This window comes from Lutjanus erythropterus, chromosome 2 (assembly GCF_056507025.1).
Source record: "Lutjanus erythropterus isolate fLutEry1 chromosome 2, fLutEry1.hap2, whole genome shotgun sequence".
Lineage (NCBI taxonomy): Eukaryota > Metazoa > Chordata > Actinopteri > Lutjaniformes > Lutjanidae > Lutjanus > Lutjanus erythropterus.
Window position 1 is genome coordinate 20,094,730 of NC_139318.1, and position 12,614 is coordinate 20,107,343.

General features: G+C 39.6%; 1 protein-coding gene across 4 annotated transcripts in view; it reads right to left on the bottom strand.

Moving 5' to 3' along the window:
- The window catches only part of foxp4 (forkhead box P4), a 131,000-nt gene that overhangs the window by 25,372 nt on the left and 93,014 nt on the right, over positions 1-12,614 (bottom strand). For 2 of the 4 annotated variants that reach the window (XM_084731275.1, XM_084731302.1), the window contains 4 exons: positions 8,293-8,434; positions 3,752-3,953; positions 2,278-2,376; positions 780-878 (listed from right to left, as the gene is read on the bottom strand). In XM_084731275.1, the coding sequence (XP_084587401.1) occupies positions 780-878; positions 2,278-2,376; positions 3,752-3,953; positions 8,293-8,434 (542 nt within the window). The remainder of the gene's footprint in view (positions 1-779; positions 879-2,277; positions 2,377-3,751; positions 3,954-8,292; positions 8,435-12,614) is intronic. The other 2 variants (XM_084731284.1, XM_084731293.1) reach the window with 2 other exon arrangements.

The window sequence follows — 12,614 nt, forward strand, 5'->3', positions numbered from 1 at the left end:
ATAATTAAAGAGCGCCAATCGAACCTCCAATGGCGACGACAATGTAGAAAACATGAATGAAAAATGACATTTGTGTTTATTTTTTATGTGAGGAAGGTAACATTAGACCTGTGTGGAGCAATCATGGATGGATTAAAGAGACATGAGAAGACTGCTGGAACTGAAACAGTTGATCAGTCATGTGGGTTAAACGTCTACTACTGCTACATCAGGACTTATTCAGAGAAAGTGGTTCCATCTCCCATTAAATGGGTTAATTCATTTAAAAGAGATGAAAACAACATTGCACACTTTTGTTTTGCAAAATTGAGGAAGTTTTTTCTTTCAAATTTAGCTGTTTCCATCAATCTTCTCTAATGTGAAACCTCAAAATGCAGGAAAATATGTTGATGGAAATACGGTTGATGAGAGTGAAGAGTGTGATTGCAAAATTTTGCAGAAGTTTGCACGTTGCCACCTAAAAATTAAAACAATGCTGATGACACTGTAATCAAAAACAACTGAGTAAGAAGATTTTGCTGGTCATTAGAGACCTTGGACAAACGTCCAAGAGAATGGTAACTACAGACACATCCAAGGGCTCTTAAAGGATGTGTAAATGGAAAACAGACACTTTAAAAGGACCTCTGCCACTGTTGTCTTTTTGCATCTGTAGTATTAAACACATAGTATGCAGACACGTTGTCATGAGCAGCACTAACGTATGTTTTTCATTGTGTGGCGCATTCTTTTCATCCGTAACCCCTACACATCATATTTTTGGGTGGCTGTTAACTTACTTGATGAACTGTCCCATGTCCTCACACAGTGCTTCACAGCCCGGCCACTTACATTCTCCATGGCCGTAGAGAGGATGGGAGCCAGCGTGCTCCTCATGACTGTGGGGACAGACAGAAACACAAGAAGTGACAACAGTGAGACAGTGAACTTTTTTCATAAGCTATTAAAATATACAGCAAACAAAAGCAGTTACTCCCTCAGAATCAGAAGCATTGCATTAATATGCCAAACTGTCACACAAAAACACACACATGCAAAGCTAAGTGTAGCAGCAGAAGCATCATTACAGCCATCTGAGTCTGGTTAGCAGTCATTAGTTTGTACAGTTCACAAAGCCAAGTGCAGAGAGAGGAGGATAGAGCAGAGTGGGGTCAGTTACAGAAGCCAGGCAAATAAGGGAATCAGTCCAGCAACCTCAGAGGCACATTCTTTAAGTCCATGACCTGTCTTTCTGTCCTTGGCATATGTGCTGCTGTGCATGTGTGTGTGCGTGTTACTGTTAGTGTGTGTTCTTACGTTTCAGGAGTTGACACAGAGTCGGCACAGGACCAACCAGCCATGACTGATTGGCGGCGGCTGCCGTCATGTGCTGGTTGTTCTTTTGTGGTGAGTTTGTGCACGCGTGTGTTTTTTGTGTGTGTATTTGTGCATATTTATGAGCGTGTGTGTTTGTTGTATGTGTGTGTGGCGATGAAAGACCGGGCCAGGTTTGGTTTGGGTAGAAAAACTGTATCCGTGCATGTGTGTGTGTATGAGTGTCTGTGTGTGTTTGTGTGTGTGTGTGTGTGTGTGGCAGGTCCAGTAGCAGATGTGGTTCAGACCTGGACCTTCGCCGGCGACTGCTGTCTCCACATATATTTACATGACTGTGTATGTGTGTATTTGTGTGTGTGTGTGCATGTGTGTGTGTGTGGACTGGGATGGGGATTCTCCCAAATCAACATCAGAAGGTTGTCTAACAAAAACCATTTGTCTCGCAGATGGAAACATGTCTCTCTTTCTCCGTCTCCCTTCGCTTTTTCGCCTCTTCCTGATCATATGTGCTGGCTGAGGTTGGAGCTTGTGTGTGTGTGTGTGCGTGTCTGTGTGTGTGTGTGTGTGTGTGCGCTGGCTGTGGTTGAGTCAACTCAGAAGCAGCTCAGACAGCAGACATGACAAACTGCTGGCAACCACATTCTCCTCCACATCAGCCGTGCATTAGCTTAGCAGGCTAACACACTAATGCTACCCCCTCTTACATTTACTACAGCCAACTCTGCAGCACACTGTTGCTGTCGTGTGACGGGGCGTGACAAACATGATTGACTAACAGAAGCTCTTTTAATTAATACCTGCACACCCACCCTGACCCCTCTGAAATGAGGTCAGAGGTCAACATTGCCCCTGGAGCAAGCAGAGAATCAGTGCTAAAAGCCACTGCAGACCAACCTCCAATAGTCTCGGTCTTGTCCGCCACTCATGTGTGAGTATGTGTGAGTGTGTGTGTGTGCTACTCACTGGCTGCTGGGGGGTTGGCTGCCTTTGGAGTAAAGAGGGACATGGTCATCTCCGCTGTCTGCCTTGGTGAAGGAGGATATCCACTCAAACAGTCTGGCTCTTAAAGACGGAGACAAGCCCATGAGGAGCCCATACAGCCATGAGACAACACAGCCGTCGGCTGTAATCCTAGTGCATGCATCTCGATACGTCAACGCGAGAAAATGTATCCCTTAAGTGAATTTAAAGTAATAGTTTGGATTATTTTAAGTGGGGTTGTATGAGGAACATATCGATAGTCAGTATATTACCTACAGTAGATACCAGTTGGCACACCTGTGGTTTAGAGTAACAAAGAAGCAATGCACTGCTGCGGACAGGGTCAGCAATATCAGTTCAAGTGTCCGCTATATTTAGTATATTTCCACCACTTTCTCGATGGGAAACCCTTGTTATATAAGCCAAATATTGCTTTCTCCAAGCCAACCATACTCCATGGATGAAATCAGTAATTTTACCTCACAGAACACAGGAGTTGCTGGACTACTGCTGCCTCGATTTGTTGGTGTGTATGTGTGTATTTTTGTGTGCCTTTGGTGAATCCAAACTTTCCTTTTTAAACACATATGTCACACAATAACACGAACAAACTGACTGATCAAGGTAGCGGTAGAATAGCGACTCCTGTGTTCTGTGCTGTAAAATGACCAATTTCACCCATAGAGTTTGTTTGGATTTTTAGAGAGCAATTCTTGGCTCATAAAGCAGTGGTTTCCTGTTGGAAATGCCTGTCTGATGGCAAAGTAAAGCAGAGAAAATATTCTGAATATAGCGTACACGTAAACTGACATCGATTTTTTTAGGTGGACCTTTTTAAAGTGGCTAAAATATTTTATTGCTGACCATGTCCACAGCAGTACATTGCTTAGTTTCTGAGCTGGTCCTCCTCTCTGCTTCTCCTAACTGGAGACATGTTAACTGCCATCTACTGTAGGCAGAACACTGACTATCAATAAGTGCCTCATACAACCTCACATTAAGTAATCCAAACTATCTCTTTAAATCTACAACTATAGATAACTCAAACAAATAACTCCCATTTTCTACCAGGTGGCCTGCATCCACCACCCTCTCCTCTCCTCTCCTCTCCTCTCCTCTCCTCTCCTCTCCTCTCCTCTCCTCTCCTCTCCTCTCCTCTCCTCTATACTGGCATGTGGTTGACAGCATACTGGCGGAACATACTGAACCCAACACACCTCCTATCAAATGAGCTGAGGGACATTTACACCCTGGTGACGTGTGATATGCTGCATGTGCTTGTTTTGTCACTGTGTTTACGTGCGTAGGTATGGAAGAACGGCAAAAAGTTAAAAGCCCGAAAATGACATAACAAGAGTGTGTGAGTTAGAGAGACACTACTGGGTCACACAGAGGACAGACACACCATCACAATGTGGATATTTTTAGCATTTTCATATACTGCACATCACTGTACCTGTCTCTCTTTGGGGTGTGGCTCTGTCCGTTGGCCAGGCTGTGCAGTGGGATGTGAGCGCTGGCAGCTTTGGGGAAGGCTGAGGTAGAATTGGAGCTGTTGGTGCTCAAGTCCAGGCCCTCGGCCTGTTTCAGTGCCTCCTCACTGCTCGGCACCCCTGACACCTCCTTCCACAGTTGTTGGAGGTCTGACGGACACATCGCTGCAGGAAAGGAATGAACAATTGATCATTTTTCACATGTTCAGTGCAAAAGTGATTCATTTAAATAAAAAGACCAGTGTGTGGGTCTTAGTGGCATCTAGCGGTGAGCTTGTATAACAAACATCTCGTCTCACTAAGGGTGGCTAGATATCACTTTTTCATACCAAATACCACAACCCTGAGTATCTGCCAATACTGACAACAATCCAATACTGTCTTTTTTCTTAATCTACTGAGCTGTAAATAATGCATTTGCATCCACTCTGATTAATCTAGACATCAAGAAAACATAATGCTCAAACTATGGAACAAATATTTTGGCTGCAAAAGTCACGCAAAACTTGAAAAGACCATATCTAGAGCCAGTGTTAACTTTGTCCTTTCTAGGTTATTGTAGAAACGCTGCAACCTGGTGTCCTTCATGGAAAAGAACTCCCTCTGTAGATATAAATGGCTCATTTAAAATAATGAAAATACAGCAGTCCTTATTTGCTGGTGATTACACACTAATGAAAACATACCTATGATTTTTATATTCCATTATGGCTATATTCTGCCAATAAACCCCAGACAATCTCACACACTGGACCTTTAAGCTAATTCAAACAAAGCTAAGAAGAAATGTGGTTAATAATAAGTCAGATGAGACAATGTCCACAATACCACCCACACAGAGACACAGTGTAAATAAACTGATGTCACAGGGGGCGTTGGATAACTATTCTAATGCATGCAAACACACATGCAACTATTACAGTCTCCTGGGAACGGTTAAGAGAGGAAAACAGTATAAACTAAAACAGACAAGAGGTTAATTTCTGCATGTTTTTGTTGTCTTTACAGATATCTATGATTCCTCAACTATTTCCTAATCTCCGTTGGCAGTTGCTACTGTCCATCAGCCCCACTGCTCCTGTCACTACCACTATTTGTCTGAACAGGGTGGGTGCACACTTTGAGCTCTTTCTAGTTGCAGCTTTGTTATTTCTGCTCCAATTTCACAGTGCGAGAGACGCCTAAAATGCCACAGCCTACTCGAATGGATCTTACCGTGCACGCTCACACAGACGCATGCGTGCAGCCACACACACATACATCTGCACATACACACACATACACAGACCTCGCAGCAATCCAAATATTATGTCTGCTTTGTCTGCATTCTTCTGTGGTCCCGCCAAAACAAAAGTTCTCACTCTAGAGGAATGAGGCGGTGTGAGCTCGGAGTATGTGTGTGTGTGTGTGTGTGTGTGTATTATCCAAGAAACCTGACCAGTTTGTGGACACGCCCAGAGAGTGAAAGTGTAAAGTTGCTAAGAGATTGTTAGAGAAAATGTTTCCTCTTTAGACTTATCAGAGTAGCTTATGCCACATACTTTTAGCATAAAGCAGGGCTGTTAAATTACTTTTATAGAAGAGCCAGATTTGAAAAAAAGTGATGTGCCAGAGGGCCAGACGTTCACATTTTCTGTCTGATCTGTGACATTTGGAATTTAAAAGTGTGTTACAATGCACCTTTTTATTTTATTTTTTCTCCACTTTATTTATTTTCACAATTGGAGAAGAAATATTATTAACAAAAGTACGGGGGAAAAGTGTATATTGTAATCCTTTATGAGATAGAGCATGTTGTTTTAAACACAGTATTGCATTTAGCTTTTTTTAAAATTCGGTTTGACTTCTAAATTCCCTCTGCTTAAACAGCCTGAGCTACATTTTTAATAAAATAACTGTCTCTGTGCTTAACAAGAGACATAACCAATGAATGAGCTAATCAGCCTCGCTCTTATTTGAAGAAAGTACTTATTTATACTTTTCTTTCATATTTATAAATGATCAAAGGGCCGGTTTGAGCTATTTGACTGAGTGATCTGACCCGGTTGAACGTCCCTGGTGTAAAACCGAGAAACTTGAACTGTAAGCACGGCAGATTTATAAACAAAAAATCCTGGTCTTGTGTGCAGTCAGGTGAAAATTCTCACAATATCCTCCAGCTATTGTTGACAGATAACAGTGTTTGAGAAGAAGAGAGTGTTCTTGCTAACCGTTAAACGTACACACCCAAATCTGGCTGCTACGGTCATGTTTATTTCATTCTCATGTCTGCAGACAAATGAGACATTACTTTAGAAGGTGTGGTCTAACAGGATGAAATCAAATCTAATGGATTTTTCTGTTTGAGTGAGAGTAAAGAAACTGATGAGACAGTTTGTAGCGGTTTGACTAAATTTAAGCTGGTGAAAAGGTCAGCGTCAAACCCCACAAAGGACACATGCATTCACAGCACACGATTTTGACAGGACTGAGGGTGTGGAGGTCAGTGAGAAGGAGCAGATTATAATATATCTGATCATTTATTCCAAATCCTTACACACTCTCAATGATTTTTCTGTGGTTAGAAAAAGACAGTTAGATTCACATTAAAATTAGTTTAGTGCTCTCTCTGTTTCATTTCATTTCACCATAAAGTTAGATATCTATGAAGTCCTTCCATTTTACCGCAGTGAAAGAAATAAACAAAAAACCATAGCAGGACCCCTCATGTCACCCCACCACCCTCCTACCGACTACCCACCGGACACAACGGCCCTTTGAGGCGGGGCAATAGTGTGTGCAGTTGTGTGTGTGTGTGTAGGTGCAAGTGTTTATGCATGTGTGTTTGTGTGTTTGTGTGGCATGGCTGGCCAGAGGAATGCTCTGGCTCACGCCTGGCTGAGCCGTCACAATGGACTGGCTCTTTCACACTGCAGGGAAATTCCACTCTGATACGGAGGCAGAGAGAAAGAGAAAGAGAAGGAGATGCCAAAGCTGAAACGTTTGCAACTGTCCGAAAAATTACACTCTTCCATCCAAAACTATAGCCTCTGTCTTTTCATTTGTATTCAATTTGTATCTACTTTTTTTTCACTCTCTCCATAAACTGGTATTTCCACTTGCAAACTGGTAGACACACACACAGATACGTATACACACACTCTGTCCTCCAGCATATAAACCCACATGTGCACAAATCACATTAAAGGGTCTCTGCAAGTTTTGGGTGTACTAATCTTACTTAACATAAACTTTTTAGAAATTAAATTATTTTCAGAATATTTTCACTGCTTTACTTTGCTGCTAAACAGCCTTTTCCAACTGGAAACTGTCCTGAGCCAAACATCGCTCTCTCCAAACCAACCAAACTCCATGGCTGAAATTTGTGCTTTTGCCTAGTAGAACACAGGATTTGCTGGACTACTCTTGCCTTGATCTGTTAGTTTGTTGCTATAATGTGATGTCAGAGAATCTAAACTACCATTTTAAAACACTGAAATCACAAAGTAACACAAACAAATAAACAGATCCAGGCAGAACAAGTCCCATGTTCTGCAAGGTAAAATTTCTGTTTTCACCCATGGAGTCTGGTTGGTTATGATAAAGCAATATTTGGCTTATATAACAGCGGCTTCCCATGAGAAAAGGCTGTCTAACTGCAAAGTAAAGCACTGAAAATATTCTAAAAATAGCAGACGCTTAAACTCAAAAGTTTTTGGTGTACTAATCTAATTTGAAATAAACTTTTTAGATATGAAATCGATTTGATCAAGTTTTTTTTTGTAAGATTCAGCTTACAAATTGGATTATGAGAGTTTGTGTGTGTGTATGTGTGTGACTGCATGAGGGAAAGAGAGAGATCAGACAGATGGAGGGAAGGAAACTGGCCTGTTTGGTCAACTCAGTCAGCGCTTTAGCAATGTTACGGCCACTTTAGAACCCCTAAAGCATTCTCTGTGTGTGAGATAGTGTGCACGCGTGTGTTAGACATTACTGTGCAGCAACTAAAGTGGACACACACATGCATGTTCACTGAGGGCGGGCCAGTCAACAGTCAACTTTTATCGTTCTAAAGCTGTGCTGACAAAATGAAGGGACTGTGGAAGAAGTTACATATAGGAACAAAAAAAGAAAATCCAGTGGGCACAGCAATAGCAGAACGATGATGTTCTTGTGTCTGGCTAATCTCAAGCACACACACACACACGCATACACACACTTGAGCACATGCACACACCTCCAAGCAGGGGGCTTAGTGGCATATTTTACCTATTATCCAAATGAGTACCTTCCACAAACCCACCAATCAGGTTCCCTTTTATCTTTTATAGGCTGATTAACTTAACAGGCTTCACATGCGGCACTGCGTACAGCAGTCCTGTGTGTGTGTGTGTGTGTGTGTGTGTGCTCAGTTACTACCATGTGTGCATGCATGTTTAGTCTGTGTGCCTGCACATATAAATGTGTGTGTGTGTGTGTGTGTGTGTGTGTGTGTGTGTGTGTGTGTGTGTGTGTGTGCACATACCTTGCTGCAGAGACTGCATGGTGGCGGTGGGCTGCAGGGGGACCAGGCCTTGTCTCTGGAGGTTGAGGATGTGTTGCTGCTGAAGCTGCTGCATCTGGATGAGCTGCTGCTGGAAGGCCAACTGCTTACTGCCTAACTGCTGCTGGACAGACGGCACAGAGATGGAGGACAAAAAAACGTTACAAAGTGAGGTATTGTCATCTACAGCCACATTCTTTTCAGTCAGGTGAACAAGTTGTAGCAACACTGTACATATGTTACAAAACAATGTTTATTCAGTTATTTTTGTTGTTTATTTGTTTATCTATTTATATATTTGCCTGCATACTTTTTTAAGTCCTTGCCTGCATTAATTTTTTATTTTTAATCCTAGGGGTTATTCATTCATTTGTTTTTTGATTTTGTTGTTGTTGTTCTTATATCTCTTTTTTAAGTGCTTGGAGCAGCTGAGTAGTTTTATCATTCTTGATCATCATTTTTTGTAATGTTTGTAAAATGTGCCAAAATAGATGCCTTGTCTCTTTAACTGCACACCAAATCTACCTACAGGTACAAATAAAGTAACCTGAACATAAAACTAATGAACGCTCTTCTCATTTTGGCACAAAAAGTCAAACCATGACAGTATACTGAAGTGCAGGGAAGGGTGACATAAGGTGTTTGCAATCTGCAAGTTCCCCCCTAGATGCCAGTAAATAAATTTCTGAATATTTTTTATGCATCATACTTTCATCCTCTCATCTACAAACCAACTAGAATAACAAATAAATCTGCAACTTTGATTGATAATATATTTACAAATTATTTTGATCATATGATCAGTTCTGGATTATTGTTAACTGACATTTCTGATCATTTTCCAATATTTCAAATTTTCTTAACCAAAAATAATCCACAAGACAAGTTTGATGTGAGGATGAAATGTCGAAAGTTCACTAATAAAAATGAAGACTCATTTATAGCTCTGATGGAGGAAGCCTCATGGGATGAAGTCTACAAAAATCAGGATGCTGAATTAGCTTACCTTACATTTATGAAAATTTTTACATCCATATTTGATAAATGTTTTCCACTCGTTGAATTAAACAGGAAAATTAAGTTTAAAAACTCTAAGCCATGGATCACGCCAGGTCTACAAAGATCTTCAATTAAAAAAAATAAATTATACAAAAAATGTGTTGTTAGTCCCACCCCATTTAATATTGATGTTTACAAAAAATATAAGAATTATTTCACAAAATTACTACAAACTGCAAAAAAAAACTACTTTTCAGAAAAATTTGAACAATCCCGTAATGATATAAAAAACACATGGAACCTCATTAACGAATTATTGAATAAGAAAAAAGCCTCCACAACTATCCCATCTCAATTATTTGATGGTGTGAGAAATTATACTAATCTTTCTGACATAACAAATGGCTTCAATGATTTCTTTGTAAATATCGGTCCTTCCTTAGCTAAAGACATAGAGAATACAGATGAATCCGTCTTGGTGAATATCAGTGAGCAGTATCCTCGTATCAGTATGTTTGATCCCCCCACCTCTAAAGAAGTACATGACATTATATTGGATATGAAAAATTCTGGTCCAGGACATGATGAAATTAGAGCTAGTCTTGTAAAGAAGGTAGTCTTGTCTATTGTTGAGCCCCTCACCTATGTTCTAAGTCTATCCCTAAAAACAGGTGTTGTACCAAGCGACCTTAAATTAGCTAAAGTCACTCCACTATTTAAATCAGGTGATTCTAGCACATTTACTAATTATCGTCCCATATCTGTTTTACCTAGTTTTTCTAAAGTTTTAGAGAAACTAGTATATTCAAGAATTAAAAAACATTTAGATGAGAGCAACATACTGTACAGCCATCAATATGGTTTTCGGAAAAAAATGTCAACTGAAATGGCTCTCTTACAGCTTGTTCATAAAATCTCTACAGCTTTAGATAATAAAAAAATTTCTCTTGGCATATTCTTAGACTTGTCAAAAGCCTTTGATACTGTTGATCACAACATCCTTATTGCTAAGTTACAAAAATATGGCTTTCATGATGTTGCTCTGAAATGGTTGACTGATTATTTAAAGGACAGGGAACAATATGTATCTATAAATATACAAAATTCAAATAGAGCTAAGCTGCTTTGTGGGGTTCCTCAGGGTTCTATCCTTGGACCTCTCTTGTTTTTGATATATATGAATGATTTACCCAGGGTTTGTAATAATGTCCTGCCTCTTTTATTTGCTGATGACACATGTCTTATTGCTTCACATGAAAATTTTGGCACTCTGATTCAGGAAGCAAATGAAGAACTGTCATCAATCTCTAAATGGTTTCAGATGAACAAACTCTCTCTCAATATAAATAAATCTAATTTTATAATATTCTGTAATAAAAATAAAAAGTATTCAAAAGAAGAAGCCAAATTATTTATAGACAATATTGGAATTACTCAGGTTCCTCATATTAAATTCCTTGGTGTCATAGTAGACGAAAAATTAACATGGAAATACCATATTGAATTTGTCTGTAAAAAGACTATGAAGTCAATTGGAATTTTGAGTAGAGTTCGTTCATTGATAAATCATTCTTGTATTCTAACTTTTTATTACAGCTTAATTTATCCTTATATTATGTACTGTAATACCGTGTGGGCTGCCACAAGTCCCACTTTTCTCAATATGATTTTGTCAGTTCAAAAGAAGTTTTTGAGAATGATGAGTTTTGCTAAAAAATCTGATTCATCTGCTCCTTTTTTCATAAAATACAAACTGCTATCAATTTTTAATGTAAACATATATCAGACTTGTGTGTTCATGTACAAATATGTACACCTAACTCATCAATTGCCGAGCACTTTTCTGAATTTTTTTAAGTTTTCATCAGACATTCATTCCCATTATACAAGACACTCAAAAGACTTCCATCTTCCATATTGTCGGACTTCCCTGAACCAATACACATTGAAATACAGAGGACCATCTCTTTGGAATAATTTACCTATATCTCTACAATCAATTTCTACATTATCTTTGTTCAAAAAACATTTGAAAAAGTTTTTAATGAGCAAATAGCAGTTTTAATAAGCTTTTTTTTTTCTTTTTTTTTTTTTTTTTTTTCTTTTTTTCCCTTTTTTGTTTGTCTTGTTTTATGTTTGTTTGTTTTTTTTGTTAATGCATCGCACCCTGTATGCTTCCATTTCTGTATATCAGTTTTATATCTATTTAGTCTTGACACCTTGAAGTTGTCAATATTAATTATATAGGGGAGGTATCTTTATAAGCCTTTTGGCTTCCAACCTCTCCTGCACAATGTTTTAATCTTTTGTTATTTTTTTGTCTTTGTATATATATATAATGTGCAAATAAAATAAACTAACTAAAAAAATAAACTAATTAAAAGGAAGAGGAGTCCGAGCTGTGAGGACCCCAAGGATTAAGAGCAGGAGGGAAGGGAATGAGGGAGGTTGAAGGGAGAGTTGGAGAGACTACATGGCACGTGGCGATAATGTCGGTGTGTGTTACGGTGATAAATGTCCCCTTTCCTGCTCTCCCAGTCTGGGGCAGACCTGACCGGTGCTGTGCCGTTTGAAGTCCCCCCTGACCAACCCCTGAGAGAGACGGACTTTATCTCTCGCAGATAACTAGAGGAGGGGGAAAAATAAATAAATACAACTTGAGGAACTGCTCATTGTGTATGTGTGTGTGTGTGTGAGAGAGAGAAAGAGAGAGAGAGAAAGAGAGAGTGGCAGCCTGAAACTCTTTGAACAGAGAGGATCTCACAGGAAGGGCAGGAAGGTCACTTCCTTTCAGACTTGGTGCCTGGAGAGAAGAAGTGTGATGGCAGTGTGTTTGTGTGTGGGAGGGGGCTGTTGGGGACTATTCTTCACTAAAGAAAAAACAGAAAGGCAAAAAAAAAAAAAAAAATAGGGAAAACACCTTTTTGCTCAATTCCATTGCTCTGAAAGTGTTTTAATATTATTAACATTAGCTGGAAATGATCTGCAGCCTGTTTCACAAAAGTGATCTGCAAGAACTGCTTGGGAGATATGAGCATGTGTTGCAACTATGGTGTTAGTTTTGATTTATATTGTGACTTAAACTGTGTTCCATTTAGCTTGGACGTTGGGAGTCAGAGCTTAAAATCAAGTCACACCCGAGTTCACCACGTTCCAGTACAACTCAGAAAAAAACTTTTTTGTGCTTGATAACAATGCATTACATGGTATTTTGTGCCTACAAACACAATAGTAACATGTGTATAGATAGAGCTCTGACAGTAGTGTGCGTTCGACTGATTTAATGACAGACATGCTATCAAACA